The 25,364-nt window shown below is 45.8% G+C and overlaps 1 protein-coding gene across 1 annotated transcript; it reads left to right on the forward strand.

Annotated features, from left to right (window-relative positions):
- Positions 1 to 8,817: 8,817 nt before the first annotated feature.
- LOC119171913 (L-asparaginase) lies at positions 8,818 to 23,862 on the forward strand. The gene is made up of 10 exons (XM_037422796.2): positions 8,818 to 9,040; positions 12,815 to 12,932; positions 14,604 to 14,715; positions 17,515 to 17,640; positions 19,621 to 19,704; positions 19,827 to 19,953; positions 20,178 to 20,290; positions 22,049 to 22,234; positions 22,820 to 22,933; positions 23,600 to 23,862. Exons 1-10 carry the CDS (start codon positions 8,878 to 8,880, stop codon positions 23,714 to 23,716), a joined length of 1,260 nt encoding a protein of 419 aa, XP_037278693.2. The 5' UTR covers positions 8,818 to 8,877; the 3' UTR covers positions 23,717 to 23,862.
- Positions 23,863 to 25,364: the final 1,502 nt, after the last annotated feature.

A 25,364-nucleotide genomic window follows, 5' to 3' on the forward strand; every position in this document is an offset into this window, starting at 1 on the left:
CAGCGATCGGCGAGCCTTCCAGACCTGCGGGCGCCGGGTCAGCACAAAGGCGGCGGCCCGCTTTAATGCACCTTGCCAGTTCGGGTGCAAGAAGAGAGAAACATGTCCCTTTGTGCATCCGTGGCCTGTGGGACGTTCGACTCTGTTTCCCCGAATGGCTAAGCGACGGACCTCTACCACTGACTTCGTGGAACAATTTGTGCATGTGCGTGTGTGTGTGTGTGTGTGTGGTGCGTGCGCGTTTTGTGTCAGCGTGCGCGTATGTGTACTCGGATCTGTGGTCGACAGAGGAGAGCGAGAAAGCGCGGGAAGAGCCAGAGACGCAGCGAGAACGGCGAGCGAACAGGAGTCTGCGAATTGCGAGCGACTTGAGCGGTTGTGCGTTGTGCGATGTGCGGAATTGAACGGATGCGCGAGTAATAATTGTAACCTAGTTTTTTAATTAAATACAGCCTTCTTTTGTTTACATTTTCTTAACAGTGCGTGAGTCGTGTGTTGTGTCTTCTATCAATTTTCTCCTTTTTACGGCCATACTGGCGACACCCTAAATTTTACCAAAAGCGGAATAGAGGACGCTAACAACCGGTTGTATGGTTCTAGGTTCTCTCTTCTCGCATATTTTCTCTCTGATTATTGCGAACTGTCGATAAAACAAGAGTAGAAGACGTGCAGGCATCAAACACGGAAATTATAGCGCTTGCATGTGTATTAGCTTAAGAAGACCTGAAGGCGAAAGCTATCTTTTTCATTTAGGTCGGTTGTAGTGATCCCCTTCCTCTAAAGGTTTCTGCACTATATGTTGTTTTGCACGACCTCCGTATTGCCAGCTTCAACTGACCGATTATGGCAGTGCCTCAAAGATTTTGACCAAACGACGATGTCAAGGGTGTAGTCGTCTCGCCGAGTGAAGTTCTGTGACCTCATAAGGACGTCATATGGTGACGTCATCACAAGATAATTTTTACACCAATCAGATTCATGCCAACGCCTACGGTCAAAGTTCACGTTTGAATAGCATCTCATACTTCCGCCTAAAAAATACCTAGTAACCAAACGTGACATGTTGTCAGTGCAACGTTGTGCTGCTTATGCAAAAAACCCACGTTATACGTTTGTGACGTGTTAATTTGCGTAACACGAAGACAGAAGCAAATACGTTTAGGAGCCAGTGCCCAGCCCGTGGCAAGGTCAGCGTATTATAAGGCTCGAATAGATTTTTAGATGCGAAGCAGCTTGTGGCGGCGGTCATGTCCGTCACTCCTTAGTCCTTCCCGCGGCGTCCACTCACCACTGCACAGGAGCACCTCCACCTTCTTTCTCCTCTCCAACGCTTCGCCCTCTCTACCCTCCCTGGAAGTCTGGGCTAAGAACAGGGTCTTAGTAGTACATCAACAGGCCCAGATGGCATTACAATTATGCTGATAAAGACATTACGTCCGAAGTCTAAGCACGCTTTGAGAGAGGCAGTAAGCAAAATAATAATCGGTGGTGAAGTCCCCGATGGATGGAAACTTAGCAGGATGAGCATGATCTATAAAGGGGGACAAAGCTGACATAAACAACTACCGTCCTATAACAGTGACATCAGTATTCTACAGGCTGGCGATGCAGATTATAAAGGAAAGAGTGCAGGCATGGATAGAGGATGAGGAGGTGCTGGCGGAACTGCAGAATGGGTTTCGGAAACACAGGAGGTTGCAAGACAATCTGTTCTCACTGACGCAGTGCATCAAAATAGCAGAAAAGGAACACAGGTCCCTGTGGCTAGCATTTTTGGATATCAGGATATCAATGGAGCATACGATAGCGTGGTTCAAGAGGACTTCAATACTGGACACACTAGGTGTGGAAGATAGAGTCACTAATCTTATAAAGGATATCTCTAAAGGTAACAAGGCAGCTATAAAGTGGGAAAAACAGGTATCAAAGCCTGCTGAGGTAAAACGGTGGCATGGGCAGGGGTGTCCTCTGTCACCTTTGTTATTCATGATGCACCTACAAGGATTAGAGGCCTAGTTAGAGTGAAGTGGACTGGGCTTCAACCTCTCTTTCGTCGCACAAGGAAAACTTATTAAACAGGCACTACCAGCATTGATGTACGCAGATGATATGGTGCTAATGGCTGACAACAAGGAAGATTTGCAGAGATTGATGAACATCTGTGGTAATGAGGGAGATAGGTTAGATTTCAGATTCAGTAAGGAAAAATCGGCAGTCGTGATTTTTAATAATAATGAAGGTAGTAAGCTTAGACTACAGAAGGTCACGCTAGATATAATAGACAAATACAAATATCTGGGCGTATAGATAAGCAATGGGGCCGAGTACCTAAGGGAACACGAAATATACGGAACGACTGAAGGTAACAGGAATGCAACGGTAATAAAAAACAGGGCACTGTGGAGTTTGATAGGTATGATGTTGTGAGAGGAATATGGAAAGGTGTCATGGTTCCTGGTTTGACGTTCGGCAATGCGGTCTTGTGCATGAGATCAGAAGTTCAAGCAAGATTACAAATTAAGCGACGTGGAATAGGAAGGCTTGCCTTAGGAGCTCACGGGAATACACCAAATCAGGGAGTACAAGATGATATGGGATGGACATCATTTGAGGGCAGGGAAGCTAGCAGCAAGATAAAATTTGAGAAGCGATTGAGAGAAATGGGGGAGGAGCGTTGGGCTAGGAAGGTATTCAGCTACTTGTACATGAAGAAGGCCGATACAAAATGGAGGAAGCGAACCAGAAAATTGACTGGTAAATAGTTAGATAACAGCAGGGGGCCAAACCAAAGAGAATTATCGGTTAAGTATAAGGTGAAGGAAGCTGAGACCGATATGTGGAGAATTGGCATGATTAAGAAGTCCGCACTAGAGATCTATCGAACTTTTAAGCAGTAAATTGCCAAGGAAAGGATCTACGATAATACTCGGGGTAGTTCTCTACTGTTTGAGGCCAGGACGGGAATATTGCGAACAAGGACATATCGGGCCAAATATGAAAGGGGTACACACAGTATGCAGTGTGTGTGGAGAGGAATAGGAAACTGCCGAACACTTGATAATGTTCTGTAAAGAGCTTCACCCTATAGTTCAGAATGATGGCGCAGAGTTTTTCAAAGCACTGGGGTTCAGGGACAGGGAGGGAAAAATAGACTTCAAGGGGATAGAATTACCTAGAAGGAGGTTATCTGATTGGTGGCTAAAGTCAAGGCGCGAGTGAGGATTGGACTCTTTACTGCGGGATGCGAGTCCTCGGCCTCACTATTTGAAGGGAAAAAATCTAGTTTTTGATTCACTAAGCACTGCGGCTTGGTGGCGTTAGGCACCGCCCGATATAAAGGGTGCAGCCTTATGAATCCATCCAACCCATTCATCCATCGTCGGTTTCCCGCTCGAGTTCACCCTTGCTCTTCTCAATGTGTGGTTCTTCAAAGCACGCGTTCATGACAACGAACGTCATCCCGTCCTGACCACAGCCGACGTACTCTGCTTCACGCAGAGATCGAACGCCGGAAACATTCACATCAATGGATTCGTTCCAGTCGTCTGAACCAAAGAAGCGGAGTGTCCTGTAGGTGGTGTTGGGATCTATGCCAGGCCACCTCATGTGGTTGATGATCTTGCGCTGTCAATCACCAGCCAGAGCCATAACGGGAAGCATGCCGCTGCCAAGCTCTCATCCAGGATAGCATTCATGACCAATTACTTGGCGCCAAGCTTGCCAGAAGGAGACGTCATCAGTACATCGAGAAGGCAATGCATCGATACAGGACTTAGTTCACTCACACACGGTTCCTTCGTGCTCGTCGGAGATTGGAACGTTGACCTCATGCAAAGCGATTGGCTAGTCCAACACATGATGTCACGTTACGCTCCTCGATGCGTGTCGTACGATTACAAACGTCCCACCACCATCACCTTCATCATCATTAGCCTGACTACGTCCACTCCAGGACAAAGGCCTCTCCCATGTGCCACCAGTCAACACGGTCCTGTGCTTGCTGCTGCCACTTTATACCCGCAAACTTCGTAATCTCATCTGCCCACCTAACTTTATGTCCCCCCTAACCCACTTGCCTTCTCTGTGAATCCAGTCAGTTACCCCAAATGACCAGCGGTTATCCTGCCTACGCGCTACGTGCCCGGCACATGTCCATTTCCTCTTTGACCATATTGAGGGCCACCTGTATCAATGTCGCCTTCTCGAACTTTCCACTGCGTCCTATCATCGAAGATCCTTTGGCAACATACTTTCATGTTCATAAAGTAATGATCTTTAAAGGCAAACGAGTCCCCAAGCTCATGGAGGAACGCCCTTCTTGTACTTTATGATGATGAATAGTGCGATTTTATGGCTCAAGGGTCATGGGTCGTCGGAGCCCCCATCGAACCTTTCGTATATATGTACTCTAAATAGCACATGCATAAAACAATAATCTTCAAACGGTTACGGGTCACTGATCTCATCTAGCGACGCCCTTTTGTACTTTGCAAAAGAACATATCTTGTGTATTAAAGTGTATATTAGAAGCGAAGCACCTCTTTGTCTAGTCTGTGTAATGCTATACCCTGCGTTTATATGATCCCCCTCGCCGCAGGTGCTGGAACTGTGTCAAGTTGGTCAATAGCGGCTGCGCGTGGACGTCACTTTCTCCCTTACCCACAGCAGCTGCTGGCTCCTCCGCCCACTCGCATCATACTTCTCTCTCGCTTCAACCTCTCCACCACCCGTAACGCTCGACCACACGTCGAGTGGTAACACTCTGCGGCTCGTTTATCTGTGGTGAAACTTACACGAAACCCAACTCACTCCCGTGTCTTTGCGTTTGAAACAACCGTTTGCTCAAGTAAACGCTACACCAATTTTCGCTTCAAACCGTTTTTTCCAGCACACACGTCGACACCCGTTTCGACAGGGTCAACGTCGTGCGCACCGCTGCTGCTTCGTATCCCATCGGGGTTCCCTTCAAAGAGATGGTCCATAATTTTGAGATCATTAAAATGTTTATAGTGCACATGAATGTAAATTTATAAATGTTATGCAATGTATATACATTACAACGTCGTCACTTCGTTATATGATGGTAGGATATATATATACGCAAAATTCGCAGGTTAAGCTATCATCTCCAAACAACCTACTCTAACGTCATTCATACAGCAGTGATTTTTTTATGTTGAAAGCCCCTTCGCGCATCTTCCTTGTTACCTGTGACTCGGAATAATAATCTGTTGCCCATTTAGTAGCTCAAAGGTAAAGAAGAGACACCTACCATGAAACAACTGCTCAAAAAGAGCTTTTTTGAAGTAGCGTGGATAAGTCGAACTTGCCGCTACTAATGTTCCAGGCCAGAGCAACTGACTATCGTTTAAGACAAACATCAGACCTGCTACTACGACAGTGGATGTTCCTAAAATCTGTAGCTTGTGCGGACTACCTTATATCGTGCACTTCACTTGATCCATTTAGGTGGCAGTACACATACGAGAGTATTGTGCCACCCTTATTCAAGGCTCTCCTCCGAAATATGCACGATTTGTGGTCAGTTTTCGAAGCCATCGCTTGCTTCCTTGCTTCGTGGTCTGTTGTGCATGTAACGGACATCACTGTGGACACTGGCATATGCCCACAACAGCGAAATGGCTAAGCACTGCCCTGTACAAGAATAAAACAAGCAGATGGGGAATGAGGTCATATTACTAACAATAATAACGAGACAGTAGATACTACAAAGTAAACAGTCAAGGACTGCTCATACTTGTCGAATTCACGTACAGCTTAATGTAAGTGCACTTGGGGCACCTGTAGTCATCGTCATGCCCGACGCTATGTTTCTGGGAAATAAATCTGTCGGTCCGTTTCCATCACTTTAATGTCGCGACACCGGAGTTTGGCCGCTAGCGTGGGCTGCAAACATGTTCGAGCTTTAGAGAGCGAAAGAAATCGGACGAGCCAATTGGCAGTGTGGCGTAAATCGACAACTTCCGTCATGTTACAGTGAAAGTGGTTGGTGGCCCGTTCTTAATTGTGCAAAAGCGAGAGAATGAAGCGCACACACACACACACACACACACACACATATATATACATATATATATATATATATATATATATATATATATATATATATATATATATATATATATATATATATATATATATATATATATATATATATATATATATATATATATATATATATATATATATGGCTAGGGTGTTCTCTTCTAAAGCGGGAGGTACTGGGTTCGATCGATTCCCATTGCCGAACGGGGGCACACTGGTTTTTCCCTATGGGTAGAGGAGTACAACGACCTGGCACTAGGATGTTTTTGGGTAACCATGTCGGAAGGTAGCCCCATAGTGTTTTGTGAAGGCCCCTTGGTACCCACCATAGCCTTGATGAAATTGTTGAGCTTCCGCTGCTGCTGGGGGAAGCAGAGAATCGCTGCCGCCAGGCACCTAGTGGTTAAATGGGTACAGGCGCACTTCCGGCCTGGTGCTTGCCAGAAAGAAGTTCACAATCGCTTTAAAGGGCACTCAGCTTATGGGAAATCGGCAGCATCGGACTGCCGTATACCTGAAGTTGAGGTCACCCTTCGTTTTTATTTATTTATTTCCTTTATTTCTCTCGGTTATTCTGCTCTTGTGCGCTTAAATGTTACTTGAAAAAGGATCATATTTTGTACTGCAATACGTTCCATATGTCTCTTCCTATAGGTGAAAGGGAGCCTGCCATGGGACAACCGTCACATAGACTCAACCTTCTCATTTTGACGTGCTGCGCTGAACATACAGAACTTGCTTGCACACACTTTAAAACAGAAGTGTGTTCAAAGTCGTTCATTTCGTAATGGCGAAGCGTCTCTTGATCAAGATTGATCCGGACATCGATACGTTTGCCTGTAAATATTTAAGCAGGTTGTAATGAGGAGTGATGTTTGTGCTGTTACGAGCAGTGGTGACAATATAAATACGTTCTTGTCGTTGTATTCAGTTTTCTTTTCTCTTCTCTTTGTTTTCGTTCTTTTTGCTTGCAGCTCATGCTGTATTTAACAAAAGATGAAAGGGAGCCAGAGTGCAGATCAGGCTAAAAAGATGTCGCTGAACAACAAGTGAATTAAAGCGCCCCTATAAAGTTTCTTCCTCTTTTTAAAAAAACTAAATAATTAAAATAAACGACGCAGTATGTCGGTAAATATTTGCCAGAAATGAGCTTCGGTGCCTAGCACTACACACATGCAAAAAAAAAAAAAACATGTTTTTTAAGTGTCCTCGGCCAAAGCTCGCTTTTACTGCTCAAAGCCTCTAGCGATGTGACAAATGCACTCGAGGTTTCATAACAAGCCTGCGTGCTGTCACGTCGCCAGTTCCACCATCTAAAACATTAAAATTGATGGCACATTGTTGTTGTTGTTTTATTCTTGCTCATTCTTAGTAATTTTCCGTGCAAGCGGAAAGAAATAAGCTGGCAGAACTCTTTAACTTAGATACGTTAGAAACTTTATCGCAGCCTGCGGATTAATTTTCTTCTCTGTAAAAAAATAGGTTATTGTATTATAAGACCTCATGCATCAGCCCAGCTGGCGTACAGTTGAACATTTGTACTGCATCATTTCAGTGTATCTAGGTGGGCACCTAATGTCTGCGCTAACTAGTTTTGAAAGGCAACCTGCAGAAAAGATTGTTACACACCCATTCCAAAATTTAGGGTAAGACAGTTGACTCTTTAGCTTCTGATGCAGATGAGATGTGATTTCATCGGCTTCAACTTTTCCCATCTCACAAGGTGTAGTCCGCACCATACGTGTGAGCAGGGTTCTCCATCAGGGGGGGTGGGGGGTGGGGGGGGATTCCTTGCAGCACCCCGTCCCTTTATTATGACAAAGTATTGCGCTGACTTTGCCCCCCTCCCCCTTAAGTGACCAGGGGGGTGAGGATTGGTCGCCACCCCTGCCCTTTTCGTGTGCATGTCTGTGCTCCGCACAACTATTGATCAGCTATGAAGTATCAATCAACAACGTATGCACAGCGAAGTCGCAAGTTGTCAAATGACGCAGCTTCTACAAGGCGTACAAATCTGTGTGCTGATGTATTTAGCTGGGATAGTTCGTACTGGCTTAATGGATTCATATAATACGAAAGAAGGCAGAAAAAACACAGAGCATTCAGACTACAGTGGATCGTCCTGTGTTGTTCTGTGCAGTATCGGTACCATGTGTTCGCTCGAGAGAGATAAAGAATTATTTAATGAAATGTAAATAACTTGGCCTGCATGTAGAAATAATGAACTAGATGCTGTGCGTGGGAAAGGGGACGTGGGAGAGAAAGACAAGAGAGGTGCGAGAAGATAAAGTCAGGAAATGTGAAAAGTGGAGGGAAAAAAGACTGGGATGCTGTGACTCATATCAGGATAGCGTCGACCAGATCGACAAGATATAGTTGTACGTCACTTGTCACCATCATTCACCTTCCACGAGGCCAAGCGTGTCATTTCATTGTAAGAGGATGTACGCAATGAAAGATGTTACGAGCACACGTGTTCGCTAGTATTGTGCACTCTAGTTCTCGTGTACTTTCGGCACCTCGAACATGCGACAGTAATGCATCCCTGCATTTTGTAGCACATACAATAGATCACTTAAACAAAGGCTAAACCGGCTTGTTGTTGCTTACACGTGCGAAAAACATATATCGGTCATGTGTGTATCTTTACACGCACTGGGGGCAAAGTGAACAACGCGCCGTATCGCTGCCACCGATGGGGGCGGAGCCTTGCACGTGGCCGAAAGTATACATAGCAGCAGCAAGCCAGTCGTCACGCCACTTGCCCCACCGTGCCACCGCCGCCGCATTGCTTCCCCTCGTCTATCCGCCATGGCTGTTGTTGCTCCGATGGATGCCTCGTACGTGCCCAAGGTACTGCACTCGCTGACCGACGAGGACGAAGCGTGGCGCAAGTATGCCACCAATGACGAGGCCTGCGTCCTGGTCATTTACACCGGAGGCACCATCGGCATGGTCAAGGACGATGACGGAGGTGGGTGGGTGCGCACAGCCCGCCGCTGTGCAATTGAGTAGATGGCGCGACCAGGGCGCTCTTCCTGCGTTTCCGCTTGCGCGTTTGTCGAGCTGTCAATGTTGTTCGGCTGAGGAGCATAGGTTTACTCACTCCCACTGCGACGAAAGCAATCTTCAAATAAGTAGCGCATCAAAAAAAGAAATGGAGGTGAAAAACGGAGACGCAGACAGCACAAGCGCTGCTTCGAACCATGTTTACATGGGAACACACGATATATATATATATATATATATATATATATATATATATATATATATATATATCGCACAGATATCGTCTTCATTTGTCTCCTTTTCTTGTGTGCTCCCCATTTGATGCTGTGCATCTTTACCAAACTGCGCAAGTTGACGCGCTTGACAGTAACATTCAACATTGTGCAAAATGCCCAAGCCAACAATTTCTAGTAATTATCGTGTTACCTTCCGTGTGACTTGCTGTTAAGTGCACGAACAGACAGATAAAGAACGCGACGGGGATGTGCTCCTTACAAAACTGCAGTAATTGCAATTGACTGGAAATGCCAGAGTAACTCGCTTATAGCATTCCATGAGGGGCTACGCTTTGGCGTTAGCTAAAGGTACTGTGAATTTGTTTCTTCTTGTGCACAAATCTCTCCCTCATGGCAGCCTGTTAATGCAATTCATTGCTGCCTCTCGTTTCGGGCATTGTTAGCTTGTTTATCTACTCGCTTGGCGAGTCGGGCTTCTGTAAACTGATCAGCTTTGTTTTGCATTTTTCTCAACGTTCCGGGGTCCATACCTTGTGAATTGGGATAGATGCAGTCATTTTAGTCTGTGCTTTTTCAGCACACCTGACACATTTTAATCATCTCATTGTTTTCGCTTGAATCCTTAATGCTATGAATAGAAAAAGCGCGCTCACACACACAAAAAAACTAGCACCTAAAGTGGACATTAAGCATCCTAATGATTATGTAACGTCGCCGCGTCGTAGACGAGTGTAAGGGCTTGCTACGTGATCTAAATACCATTTACTTTGTGTGCCATGGTTTTGATAAATTGTTAGCGCTCGCGCCGTCACCTTTTTCTCGTGTGTTCCCCCAATTTTCCTGACAACCTTTTCTCCGAAAGGTGTGTCAAGTTGCCAAACATTCCATTCTGCTAAGTTAACCATCGTTGACGATTGTATACATGGGTTCCCCTATTCAACGCAGACCCTCAATGGTTGCTTACACTTGTCGGTACCAACAACACTACACAAAAGGAGAACTCGTTTCCCCTCAGTTTATTACGTTTTTTCGGAGTCCACACTGGCTTCGTTCGTTACTTGCTGCAGCTGCTCGCCTCGTCAAACTGCGAAGGCAGCAGAAAATGCGGTACTCGATCGACCGGCCCCTTCGTCCTCCCTTTGTCTGCTTCCGGTCGTCGGGACTCGTCGCAGAGTGATGCGTTCCCCGTGCGGGGTGGTGCCCTGACTATCTCGGCCCGCCATCGTCCGGTCTGTTTCAACTACCGAGCACGCCGGCCGATAAGTGGCTTCAGTGGGAACAATTCATCTAGCTTTACTAGAACCCAGCCTTGTGCTTCGTAAGGCACATTTCAGAAACAGGACCATGAGCGCGCGGTGTTTTTCGCTCATGACACATCGAAGGTTGTGTTAGTTTAGGAAGGAAGCCAACACACATAAAATGCATTAGGAAAACAGGTGCTGAACCAGGGGCGTTCCAAGAGTTCGAACCCCCTCTTGGCTACTCCCCTCTGCTGAACAACTTGGGTGAAGGTATTTACTACAGCAAGCAATTATTTAGGACCCATTAACTTTTTCTGTTGATGTAGTTATTCACAGCAGATGACCTGCCAAAGATGCAATAAATGTTAGCCAGCACTTACCATTACTTAGCCAATGTTGGCAATCTCACCACACGACACTAACCCTCCTCCGCGGTGGTGCAGAGGTTATGGTTGACACTCAGGATTTTTCATTTACGTTATTTAAGTTGCATTTAATCGCGCACGAGTTTCCATAGGGAAGGCATGAAGTACACTGTTCGTGCAAACACCATAGGATGCAACATCATAGTTAGGTTGAACTTCCTCGGCGATGGTACGGCAGTTACGGTGCTCGGCTGCTGAACCGAAGGTCTCTGATTCGATCCCATTTCGATGGCGGCGATGTGCAAGAGGCACGTGAACTTTGCAATGTCCAGTGCACGTTAACATACTCCAGATTATCAAGATTTCTAGAGCCGTACACTACGCCATCCCTAATGACGTATCGGTATTTCAAGTTCCTAAACCAGAATAATATTTAGTATTGTTACATTGAACTATGTAGTTTTCATAGGCGTGCTTTCATTTCCACTTCCACTGTTCGATTTTTCTAAATCTAGCTTTCTTGACGACTCGCGAAAGAGGCAAGTCTTTTCTGTCCAAAATGCGTCGTGAGCCACTTGTCGAGTCTAGCCGATAACCTCATATAGCCTCTTTGTTGACCTCTGTTGGCTTGAGACAACGCAGCCTTCGGCAGCGTCATACGGGGCGGTAACAGGCGATAACGTCATCCACAAATAGTCTGCTCCGGTCACTTGAGGCTTGCGCATACTGGGTGAACTGCTTGTGGGCGTCTGTAGCAAGGCCACGTGCACACACTGCAAAACATACAAAAAAGAAACTACTGGTGGGCGTCTTTAGCAAAGCCACGTGCACACTCTGCAAAAGAGAAGAAAAAAAAGAAAGCTGAGTGACATTCAATGCATGACTCTTGCCATTTTGATGTCTTTCCCCTCAACTTCTGTCTTGATATCGCGTCTCATAGGAACGCTCGAATATCGGTTGGCTCAGTGGTAATGAAAGTAACTTGTGTCTACTGTGTGGCAATACGGCTCTCGGATTGTGCGATCCCCTTGTGATGTTCGCTCACGTGTTGTTCTAAGATGTACTAATTAACCAGCTTTCTAGTGCATCGGACGCTGGTCCGTTATGTCTACACGCTATTAGGCTAGCTTCTCCTACCGTTCTCGAACTCTACTGTATTTAAGCTCGACAGACAGTCCATGTGCAAACCTATATACCTTTGCACGTTATGAGCTCTAGACTACGATGAGTCGTCCAGTTATGCTTATCATTTAAATATCTAAATATGTTAACTCTTCAGCACTTCCTGGTAATGCAGAGAATAGAGGAAGGAAAAAAAAACAATTGTTTGTAAACAAAGGCTTGTCTAGTGTCCGTATTAGCTGCCTATTGCTCTGCAAGGCTAAAGTAGAGGAAGAGAAACCTCTGTAGCGAGGGCCAAGGGCTGCACAAACATACGTCATTTTTTTATTTTGCGTTTTTTTTACTCGCCTTACAGTATGAGACATGTGTCACATTCTTTGGAATGCGCAGCTTCCAACTCTCTTCTGTCATTTCTTTAGTACTGGAAGCGTGTGTTGTTGGGTGGACGCGCTTACCGGGCTGTTGCACGGTCATTGAGGTGGAAATGGGTTCCTCGCGTTTACCACTTAGTCCTGTAGTTTTCGGTGCAAGCTCAAACTTCTCTTAGCATTCCAGCTTACCATGCCGCTCAGTGCCTTTCCTTTAACACTCCTTTTTGTGAGCTTTTTGCCCTCATATTTTTGCAATAAAGCGTGAATATAAGTAATTATCTCAATTGCGAATTCCATAACAAGATATGTTAGGTTCTAGGAAGCAGCAAACCCACTAACATGTAAACGCACTACATATATGAGCTAAATTGATTAGCTCTCGTTAATTAGCTCATGCGTCGCAGTTCTCAGGCCGGCGCCAGGAATCCTGGACAAGCGGCTTCGCGAGTTCCCACAGCTTCACGACCAGGAATACGCCAAGGAGCACTTCGGAGACTGCGAGAAGCCTCCTCTGGTCCTGCCGTGAGTTGTGCCTCGTAATTATGCATGTACAGTTCAGTATCAGTTCTGTCTCATATCGTTGGAGAAAGTAAAGGCTCGCTGATATGGAGACAAGAAAACACTCGTCCCTTCCCACACTGTTTCATTATTCTGTTTAGCCGGCGCCGGAAAACTGACCCAAGATGGCTGGTGTGCCCCCTTTTATCCTCCCCTTTCACCAAAAATCTCGGGTGCCCCCCCCCCCCCCCCCTACCTCCGACCAGTGAAAAAAATTCTCGCACCACTCGTGACGTCAAGACTGACCCCGAATAGCCGAACTCTGGCAGATATTTGTAAGCGCGCCATAAAGTATCTTGCCGGTACTTGGCTACGGAGCAGAAACCAGGAGACTTACAAAGATGGTTCAGCTTAAATTGAGGACGACGCAGCGAGCAATGGAAAAAAAAATGGCAGGTGTGACCTTAAGAAACGAGAAGAGAGCAGAGTGGATTAGGGGTCAAACGGGGGTTAAGGATATCATAGTTGAAATAAAGAAGAGGAAATGGACATGGGCCGGGCATGTAGCGCGTAGACAGGATAACCGCTGGTCATTAAGGGTAACAAACTGGATTCCCAGAGAAGGGAAACGGGTTAGGGGGAGACAGAAGGTTAGGAGGGCAGATGAGATTAAGAAGTTTGCGGGTATAAATTGGCAGCAGCAAGCACAGGACCGGGTTAACTGGTGGAACATGGGAGAGGCCTTTGTCCTGCAGTGGACGTAGTCAGGCTGACGATGATGATGATGATGATAATGACATGCTAGAGAAAGTCAAAGGGGGGGGGGCGTAGTTAAGGAGAGAGGGGGGGGGAGTGTTGGTGTAAACTCTTCCCATGAAATTTTTCGGTTTTGCTTCCGTATAGGTATATACGCGCGCACAGTTCAATAGCCCCCCTGAAATAACGTTCTGGCTACGCCCCTGCATGACAGTGCATGAAGAAATTGCGCCACGGAATTGGGCAAACCACAACAGACGAGGCAAACTCGGCGCTTGTGCTTGCGTGTCGCTCAAAAATTTTATTTTGTTGTGTTGGTTCATATTTCTGAGTGGCAGTACCACCCGTCAATGAGGCGCATGAGACCGCGTGAGAAATTTTTAGACACGTCGTTTTCTTTTTGCGAGGTAACGTACCCTCAAGACGGAAAGCGGTCATACGATCGCCATCCGTCTTGAAGGTGCGTCATCAAGATCCGTCTTGAAGATCAGCAAACTGCGAGCTCAAATCTCGAATGTTCCTGTTTCACTATGTGCGCTACGAGCACAGCCGACATGGACGAGATTTGTACAGGTCAGTTTTTAGCGGATGCTAGATGGCGACACTTGATATCCAAGGCGAATTTCGAAATTTACTCGGCGCATTTAGTCAAAGCCACTGATATGTCAAATTAGAGGAAAACTGACAGGCACAAACGGTGCCGCATTAGCTTAGAGCCAGCACCGTTTTCTATGTCTGCTTTTTTACAACATAAATTTATTGTAGCAATGTGCAAACTTGACAACAAGCAACTATCTTGACCTGGCACAAGTTCACACTGTCATTTGCAGTTAAATTCAATAATTCTCTTTGCAATAAATAACTCGATATATAACTATGTAGTTCCTTTGTAGTTGCTTTTTTTTCAACTATTATGCTTACCTTTTTCTTATTCTCCAGTGTGACCGGCGATCCACGACGAGTAATATACACAATAGCCGAATATGATCCCTTGCTGGACTCTTCCAACGCCACCATGGACGACTGGCTGCAAATCGCTGCAGACATCAAGGCATGTTTACACTTTATGTCCATAAAAGATGCTAGTGTATTTGAAACTATCGTTCTGCTAATTGTCCTGCATGTGTGATTGTCAGTCACAAGGATCGTTCTTCTGTTCTTCCGGTATTTCATTGAATATCGGTTAACATCGAAGCTCTAAGGTTGCATTTCAGACTGATTAAAGATAACAAAGCTAACACAATACCTAATTTGTCTAAAATGCTATAAAATTTTAACCATCGTTGGGTAGCGCGAAAATTGACAACACTCTGAAGAGAACGTGAGAAATGCTGGTCGAACAACTGAAATATAGTTGCAAAAAATGCGCATATATATATATATATATATATATATATATATATATATATATATATATATATATATATATATATATATATATATATATATATATATATATATATATATATATATATATATATATATATATATAGAAATGTGTGTGTGTGTGTGTGGACATGTCCCACGCAACATTACACCCGATCAATGACACGGGTTCCTTGTTCTCATAATCAAGCTGGTGGCTGACTAGTACAATTGCCAGATTGCCAACACACTTCGCCGTGTGCTTTGCCTCGGCCATCTCGCGTGTCCGTTGATTATGATGCCAGTCAACATCTGCGCAAACACAGGCGTGAAATCACCTCAATTACTTGCGAGGTAAACACAAACTCTCCTCTCCCTTTAGAGAATGGTCATCCTCTCACCACTTGACGTCAACACATCTGACAGTCTGACCAATGTAGACACTGCTGCACATGCAAGGTAATCTATATACCACCCCGGTAGAGCCCGTGGCGTACTTATTAATGCGCTTCATTGAGCAATCGCTATCAATAGCCCTTACATCCCACCCCTTACGTGTCTTTCAATCATGCCCCATAAGCTCAGTTTATTTCTACTCGGGGAGAAAAATGTCACCCCAGGAATGCCTCCCGAGTTTCTTTAATCTTTGTGACATAAAACGTACATGTAGGAATCGCTTCGATTGATATGTGGGGTTTAACGTCCCAAAACGACCATATGATTACGAGAGACGCCGTAGTAGAAGGCTCCGGAGATTTAGACCACCTGGGGTTCTTTAACGTGCACCCAAATCTGAGCACACGGGCCTACAACATTTCCGCCTCCGTCGGAAATGCAGCCGCCGCAGCCGGGATACGATCCCGCAACCTGCTGATCAGCAGCCCAGTACCTTAGTCACTAGGCCACCGCGGCGAGGCATGTAGGAATCGCTGCCAAAACGCTTATGGTGCATTCAGACGACGGACCGAATCCGGATTTGTCGTGGACGCGGACAGCTAATCCGCGGATGGTCCGCCTGCAGGCGCATCCACACGACGGACGGTGTTCTAGGGGAAAACAGCCGGATTACCCTCGTCAGCAGATTCGGCGCTCACCTGCACCCGCGAGCAGCAGACCGGTTTGAGAGTATTCAACATGGATGCCCGCAAGAAGCGAAGCTTGGCTGCGATGTCTGTCGTGTTGTGACAAATGAACGAGTAGTGTTATTCTTTCAGGAGAAAAGGGAGTTGCTAGCAGGATATTCTTTCAACTACATTATTCCCAACTTGTAGAACTTCTAAACGTGTCTCCCGCCTCTTTTTTTTTTTTTTAGAAGGGGCACGTCGCCGGTTGCAGAAGTTGGAATATTTCACCACCATGACGGCTAAGAATCTCGCGTGTTAAGCGACGGTGGCGACATTTCCCGAACCACCAAAAGTGATTTCTGCATATTTAATCACCTGAGAACAAAGTCTCCGGAAACTAAGTAAACAATGCTCAAGCGTAGATGATGCCGACCAGTCATGCAGCTGTCCGCGAGCCATGGAGGACATGCCGCGAGCAGACGAAAAGTGTATTGGTTGCCACCGACCCCAAGCTATTCCGCTGAAGTACCGGCTCTCCCCCGCCAGAATCCCGATGTGAGAAACAGGTTGGGTTCATCCGTCCGCGAGCCGCGCGGACGAGGGGAATCGCTGATGTGAGGTCACGTGACGCACCGTCCGTCCCGCCACATCGGGATTCGATCCGTCGTCTGAATGCACCATTACGGCCGCATTGTGCAGTTGCAGACTGGTTGGCAGACTGTGCAATAGTTTTCATTCTCTTTAGCGAACTCTCACATGCAGAAACCAGAAAGGTAGTAGGAAAAAACTCCCAAGCATTTCCTCGAGGGTGAACATGGTTAAGTGCGAATACACGGGGTGATGCTATGAGGGGTATTTATTAATTCGCACTATTATATTTATTAATCACACTATGGTGCCTTGATGGTGTAATGGTTCCTGGGAATCGCAATTTGATCACACGGGGGAGTTTACGTTAACTCACTGGCGAATGCCAACGGATTTTAACTTTACTCCCCCTCACGACCCGCTCTCGACGGGAGACTGAGAGAGAAGGCGGGCGCGCGAGAGAGAGGGGTGCGCGCGCAGCTGCAGCGAGCGAAGGGGGAGGGGGTATAAGGCACGTTACTGACACCGATATCAGCGTCGCGTCCGTGGCTTATTTGGTAGAGCGTCGCGCTGCGGTCCGCCAAGTCCTCTTTCTTTTAAAGATAGAGAGAAGACTGCGGACGCCGCCGACGGCGGTGGATGGTTTGGGGTCGCTTATAAAGTGTATTCACACTTAAAACTAGCCGTCCTAAGGTGATCACACTCAATTCATATTCGCGGTAACAATGGACGTGTAGATTTTGAAATTCTCCCATTGGCTTTCCGTGCGCTCCAGTTTTATCTTGCCATTCCTACCATATATTTCCTTTTCTCTTTTTTTTTCTTACCTGCAGAAGTACTACGACTCCTATCAAGGCTTTATTGTGCTACACGGCACAGACACTATGGCCTACACATCCTCTGCACTCTCCTTCCTGCTGGAAAACCTTGGGAAATCTGTCGTCGTCACTGGTTCCCAGGTATCCTTCAAACATGTTTCTCACGTCAAGCACATTAGTATTGTCACGTGGTTCTGACGGCACAGAACGCCGTCACAGCCGATAAAGGTGCGATTCTTTATTGGATGAGCTTGTGTCCAGGAAAAGAGTGACACTCTATTTGCAAAGATTTCACCACACAGTGTCGATCGTCAAATAATCTGATCAGACCTAAAGCGCGTCGACATTTTCTGCGTACATGTGGTATTCAAGATTCTAACGTTATCGTTAGTCGCCGCGTTAGTTCCCTAAGAAGAAACACAATTTCTCAGGTTGGATGCACATTAATGTGATACGGTTCTAGTGATATCGATAATGATATGACATTTGGACCCGGTTCGCACAAGGTTACATTAGCACTAGGCTGGTTACATAAAATATGAAAAACAAACATGCGTGGCAATATCGAACGGAATCCTTCATTACGATTTGTTTGTTTCACTCTTACCTACCGGACACCATTGTCAACGTCAAAACTATATAAAAAACACCTTATGGCAACGGTCTTCTTCGTAGGTTTTCGTGCGCTTTAAACGCTATTCACGATCTCTCCCACTCTTTGCTTCTAAAAGGCTGCTGCTTAGTTTGCATTTTCATCCTTCAGTATGTCAGATTCTCGTCGGTGTTAAAGAATCTCGCCCTTTTACGTTTTCATCAGACCACCTTTAAAAATCATTATATTCACCTAAAGTCAGTTTCAAACAAGCTTTTCACAGAGCATAAAAGCTGGTAAAAGGGTACTGCATAATTTCTTTAGTAAACATGTGTGCATGGCAGGTCGACTCGCGATGATTTCATACCATCGACGTTTACCCCTTCATGTGCAAATTTTATTTCATACAGATATCACTGTCATAATTGGCACCGTACAAAGGAACAGACAAAAATGACGTGAAAATTAAGGCATTGCGAACGCTTAGAATTCATAACATGTTTTGACGAGAATTGAATTGATTCGGTACTGATTGACTTCAAGTGATCATATCTCAACACATTCTATGGATGTATGAGCGCAGTATGGTCATAACTGTATGCCATTTTTCCTTCTGATCGTAACTAAGGTTTTTCTCAATAGCAAGATGCATACTTTGTGGTGTACACATATCCCGAAGGAGTACGGCCACCAGCGTGGGTCCGGTCTTAGCGAGCCGCAGGGCACGCGTTAACCGTCGCCGTGGCGGGAAACACGATACTGCTCAAGTCGCAACACTTTATTGTGGCAACACCAAACGCAGTACAGCCCGTTGCAAAAAGGCGCGGCGGGAAAGCAAATAGGCTTATCCACGCCACGGGCACAAAGTACTACACAGGGTGCCACGAGCACGTCTCCGCGGTAAAGGTAATCCACGGAGACACCGGGACAAAGGGGCCCGGTTGCTCGAGCGAGGGCAAAGGCGCTCGCGTTGGCTTCGAAGGGAGACGGGTCGGCGTAGCTAGGCCACGCACTAGGACACCGTACTGCCCTTCGGCCGTGAGTACGCAGCGGGGCAACAAAAGGTGAGCGTTCGCATCGGGCGCGAGGCGCCGTCAGCGAAGTCCGACGAGCCCCGAGCGACGGGACTCGACGGACGGAAAAGAATGCGTGGCTCACCGTTTGAAGTCCCGGACTGTACTCACCGCTCCCGACGCAGCGCGCGAAAACCTCTCGGGGGTACCCGCGCGCGGCGCCACAGTCAACATCCGCTACCGGGTGAGGGAGTTAAACGTCACTCCGCCCTTCCCAGCGCGGCTGACGGCAAAGGAGGGCAGACATGTCGGGACATGAGAATGGCAGAAAAGGCGGGAAAGCCCGCGCAAAGGCAGCGGGCCAGCCTCAATTCCCACAACTTTTGCTGTGGTTTAATTCGCCAGACCGATTCGCGTACTATGTTTCTGTTTAATGCCCTTCTCAGTGCCTCGTTCTCTAAATTAGAGCTTTGGTGCACAAATGTCTGTGTATTTTCTCTTTTTTTTTGTATACAGATACCAGTGTTCGAACCCCGCAGTGATGGAAGAGATAACATTCTGAATTCCCTCATCGTTGCCGGAAACTACGTAATACCGGAAGTGAGTCTCCTTAACTACTGAAGTCTTGTTATAGTGCTACCCCTTTAGAAGTCTGTATCCAGCGCTTACCAAGGGTGATGACCATGGATGTAGCATATTGCATGATCTCGCATCTCCAACAGGTGACCCTTATGTTCCACAATCAACTCTTCCGTGGGAACCGTGTGAGCAAGTTCAGCATTTCTCACCTTGATGCGTTCGCATCGTTCAACATGGCGCCTCTCATCACTATCGGCATCAACATCGAGAGTAAGTCCTCAACTGTGTTGCAGTTATGGAGGTGACCGAAATTTTATTTGCTGCATCATGGTGAAATGTGGACATATTTTGTATAGCGTCGTCTAATGGCTGCATGCAGATAATATCTAAAATACATACCTTAAACGTCAATTCGAAAAATGCATCGTGTCTGAGAGCATTTATTGCCAAAATGAACAAGTTACGATAATGTATTAACTTATTATTTTCTTCAGTTACTTGGCGTCTGATTCTCCCTGATCCAAAGGGTGTGGACTTACGTGCTCACGACAAGCTAAACCGCGATGTTGGTCTTCTGCGTCTCTTTCCCAGCATCACTGCCGAACTGGTGAGCAAAATTCCACGAACTGTGAATGTCCGAGTGCCTTGGATCTTCCATACATATCTTAAATTAGTCTTCGAAGTCCTGCGTCATTCCGACGGTTTACTGCGAGGCGGGAGCATGGAAAGCGAGATCACACTGGGGTTGTGGCAATCGTAACGTAAAGCAAACGCATTGCCTTTCAGTGCATCTGTGTGCGTATAACGAGTCTCCGATGGGCTATATATGGGGCACTGGTCGACATAAATACGATTTCAACACACGTGGTGTCACGGATACGCCGCCATAAAACCAGCACGCTTGCAGTGTCCATCTTTTGGCTAAAGATAAGCGCTGCGATGCCAAGCTTTTGTACTTGCCACAGTGCAGAATCTCCGGCGTATCGCCCTTCTATTCATTGTAAGCGCCTCGCTTTACACATTCAATCTTGCTACGGCTTTCGATTACCTTGCCTAACCTATCTTTATTTTCTGTTTCTTTGTTCATTGTTCTTATCTTCATATGTGATGGTGCGCGCCATATCTCTGAATAGGCGCCTTCAATACAAGCACATGTGTAACGTACAAATGGTTTTCAGACGGCTGCATGACTGATCTGAAGCGCAATACGATGCAAAATTCAAATTTAGGGCTTTTATATTTACTAAAGTGACTGAAGATAGCGTACTTAAAAACATAGCAGTTAAAGTATTTGCTCTTGAAATAGTCATTGTGATTCCGTAAGCCACAATCGTTACAGAATGTGAAGCTGACAAATTTGAAGCCGCAAATCACACCTTGCATGCCTTTCTTCACAACCTTTCTTTAGCATGCTAGCCTGATACTTCAGGGCAGTGCGCAATAACCACTTTCACATGTCCATTTTGGGAATTATATATATATATATATATGTGCACACCTTTTATTCAGCGTTACGCTGCATCGTACAAAGCCGATTCGGCACCGTAACAAACTTGAACAGAAGCAAAGACTCTAAACCAAAGTGAATCACTGAACTAGCACCTGCATGACTGCTCATTCAAAAGCTTAGAAACTTTACAATAACAAGTCGTGCGTCATCATCACAATATGGTACAAAAAAAAAACGTTTACAATATTAAGCAAGCACGACAAAAAAAATTTGTCATTGGTTAAATTACATTTAGAGAAGAAACTTGTAGTGAAAGGCAACAGACGCATTGGTGATTAACCACATCCCATTTTTTCTTGTATATCGTAGACTTCTTCAACTTCTTGTCGTTTAATCCTTGAGGAAAGACAAATTGTGGGGGCACACTAGTTATGCGTAAAATTCTCTTGTATGTCTTGCGAGATCCGTGTGCTTATCGTTCTTTTTGTGTAATTTAAACACTCCTTTAGCGTGGTGTTGCCGCATTTGCCGTAGTAGCCATCAAATGCATATCCTCACTGGAATAGCGCGCAGTGCACTGATGAAGAGCAACAAACTTATTAGTTTCCTTAATTAACACGGCACCTGGACTTATTACTCGTATTTGCAGTGCAGCTGCTCGATCTCAATGAGCTTTTGCACAGCCGGACAAATGCCAGAACCTGTTTTTAGTCGGGCGCACGACTGTCACTCCACAACTAGCAGCTTTATTTTCAGCCTATGTAGACTGAATGCTACAAAACGGACTGCACACAATTGTATCGCGTTAAAGTATAGCGACTAAAGGTGCGATACCTCTCAAACACTGTGGCCAGTGCGATCAAGTTGCAGCAAATTACTGGCTTCATCAATCTATATCCTGTTATCAACGCCCAGGTGGAGGCCTTCCTTAAGCCTCCCATTGAAGGCGTTGTTCTTCAAACCTACGGAGCTGGCAACGCTCCCACTGCCCGCAAGGACATCATGGAAGCTCTCCGAAGCGCTACCAAACGCGGAGTCCTCATCCTCAACTGTTCCCAGTGCCAGCACGGAGCGGTGGATCCGGCCTACGAGACGGGAAACGTGAGTTTGTGGCCGCTAGTTACCTTGTCACCAGTGGATGTCAACTGCTTTGGACGGCACTTTGCAACACTCGATCCAACAGCTTTGAGGTTTATTTGACTTATCTTTTTGAATTTGCTAAGTAGAATGATACGTTCGAGCGAGCTGGACAACAAAGAACGCACGAGGTTTGAGTGCCTCTCGACGGAGTGGTAATCTACGAACAGCAATTGGATGACGAGTAGATCAGTTTGATCGGTTACGAATCAGTTTCATGAAAGTTTCATCCGAAGAAGAGATGGTGGAATGAGTTATCAAGATGATGAATAAAAAAAAGTAGAGCCAGAATCCTATATACGATTATGGGTGAACCATCTTCGATCGCTTGTATGCGGTTCTCGTCAAAGTTGGGCTGACGTGGCTCGCTGTGCCAGTCCTTGCCTCGAGCGAATGAGACGAGGCGCAGCACACGTAAAACGGTTGTTTACACAAGAATGATCCCACTCGCGCCCCAGCGGAAGCTCTTTCGATAAGCCTTACACAAGCCTCGTATATGCCATTGCATGTGTCTTGGCGACATTTTGCAATTCGGCCAACTTTATACAGGAACTGGTCGACGTGGGAGTCATTCCCGGTGGCGACATGACTCCGGAGGCGGGGCTGACAAAGCTGGCTTACGTTCTCGCCAAGAGCGAGTGGACTCTCGACCAAAAGAAAAAGGTGAGCTTATAGAATTATATTTTACTTAAACAAAAACTCTCCAGGACATACCCATTTAATGCAAAATGAATACGTAAATGTCTCAATTTGACATAAAGTAGTACGAGCAGAACTAATTTGGTAGACCAAAAATGCGTACATAAAACATCTTTATCCTTTAACACTTTAATGCCGGTGACATACGAGACAACAGTGGGTCTGCCAGCCAATCGCCCCTCCACTGAAGAACTCGTATTGTTTTCCTTCATAATCGTTCTGGGCGCTTTATCTTTTCACTCTCCTTTCCATCACTCGTCCTCACCCTCTCTAGCAATTATCTTGCTAAAGTATTTACAGGACCACGGTTATCTCATGCTTTAGCCGCTCCCCTTTTGCATTCCTTCCTGCTCACTTCCCTTTCTCACCCTCTTGCCACGCTACGCTCTGCATAATAAGCTGTACTTAAAGCTCCTTGGCAAATACCTGCTTTCAGTGTCGTATAACGGCTGAGTTCGACGGCAGACGCAGTTTTACCAGAAAATAGAAATCTGCTCTTCTCTGGACCAAAATAAAGTATTGATAATCAATTATCATCATCGTGCTCTACCGTCGTGCATATGCGTTATGATCTCCAAGAGGCATTGACTTGTGAAAACAAACTACGACGCTATTGATTCACTTTTTCAGAAGCTGCAGGAGAGTCTGCGTGGCGAGCTGACAACCGGAACAGGTGACGCCGGCTGGGAGGATCAGTACAAGACGCTCAATCTGATGGGACCATGGAAGGCCCTGTTCATTCGCTGATACTGCTTTCCTTTCGCAACTCAGTAACTTCAATTGCTACAGTGAATTTTGTACCCTGTTTGTCATGAATATTTACCTCAGTGCAATGTATCGTGAAAATATCTGCCGACTTTGTTCACAATAAAATGTCCTTGTGCACTTTTCAAGACTTCTCACAAGTAGGAAACAGAGCTGTTTCTCTCTTCTTCTTCTAGAGCAGGGCTACGTTCTACATTAGGCAGCTGCGTGAATGCACATAGATGTCGACTCTTTGATCCATCGGCAGGAGGGTTTGGCTTCCCATTGTTTTCCTCAGTGTGATGACCGACAGCCTCTCCTGACACATGCCGTTGTGAATAGTCGTCACACGCTTGCGCACGATATCTGAATCAACCTGACGAGTCTCAAAGAAAATAGCGTGCGTGCATTGGTGCAAAAAACGTTCATTATCTCAATATTCAAGCCCTGTGTTGCCATAAAAATAACGTGCAATGGCTACTTGTGCACTGTTCAAGCTCGTGTAATCTGCAGTAAGAATGCAGTCTTTTTTTTTTATTCGTACAATTCTTTACGATCGCTTTCCCGATGACTTACTTCATTTTATTACCATACCTCGCTCTCGACGCGAAAGTTAGCCAGACAGGATAACTTTCGATTAGCCTCCTTACGAAACTCAACCGTCTTTCACAAAGATTCACAACATTATAGCTGCAAGTATCGGCAAATATTCGATGGCGGGGTGCTACACCGAATCGCTTTGGCGTTTACCCCTAAAGAAATGAAACTTCAGAGACTACGACAACGATACAGATATTTGGCGGAAGAAAATGATTAACGTCTATCAGAAAAATAGAAGTACGTCCGCATGGCATGGGGTACACAGTTGTAAAATTACGCCATTTATTTGTTTGCTTTTTTTGCGGACACTTAAGAGACGAAGTGCATGTATGTCAAAGGTACGTTTGAAGGCAAGCGTTTTTTGTCAGCCAAACCACGCTATTTCAAGCCAGCTTTTGGCGTGCAGTGTTCGCGCAGAGTATGTTCTGTAGATCAGGTCACGGAATTGATTTATTCACAAGGCTTTATTACGAGTCCTAAATCTCGGTCTTCTCAGAGCGAGGTGGACTGAATTCACGTCGGTATCGTCAGGCCGAGCCTTGAGGCACCATCGTGGTCCCTCTGGACAGCCCATAGCATGATCTTGATAAGAAAAGCTGGAGACAATGTTTTGTCAGTAAAGCCATTTTTCTTCGGGGTCGGTGAGAGTCGTGGGACAGCCCGCCAGCATGTCTGATTTCAATGATGCCGCCGCATGCAGTACATTCTTTTATAATTTCCCTTTCAGGGTGAATTTTATTTAGGAAATACGGAGTGGGGTAAGTTCCGGTTTAAACTAACGCTTCATTCAGTGGACCAGATCATAAAACAGACTTCAGTTTTATTTTGTCTACCCATAAAGCGGACCTCACTAAGGTCTATTTTTGATGGTTTCTGCCGATCGCAAATGTCAAGGTTTCCTTGCCGTTGCGTGGACGGGCCTCACCCAAGGAGGCTCCGTACGGTCACTCGTTATTGGTGAACGGTCACTCGTTATTGAATTAAAACACTTTGCAGAATCGTACACGTAAAAAGTTCGTCGTGCGAAGCCCATTTTCGGCAGGCATGAATA

Source organism: Rhipicephalus microplus, chromosome 4 (genome assembly GCF_043290135.1).
Source record: "Rhipicephalus microplus isolate Deutch F79 chromosome 4, USDA_Rmic, whole genome shotgun sequence".
In the NCBI taxonomy this organism is placed as follows: domain Eukaryota; kingdom Metazoa; phylum Arthropoda; class Arachnida; order Ixodida; family Ixodidae; genus Rhipicephalus; species Rhipicephalus microplus.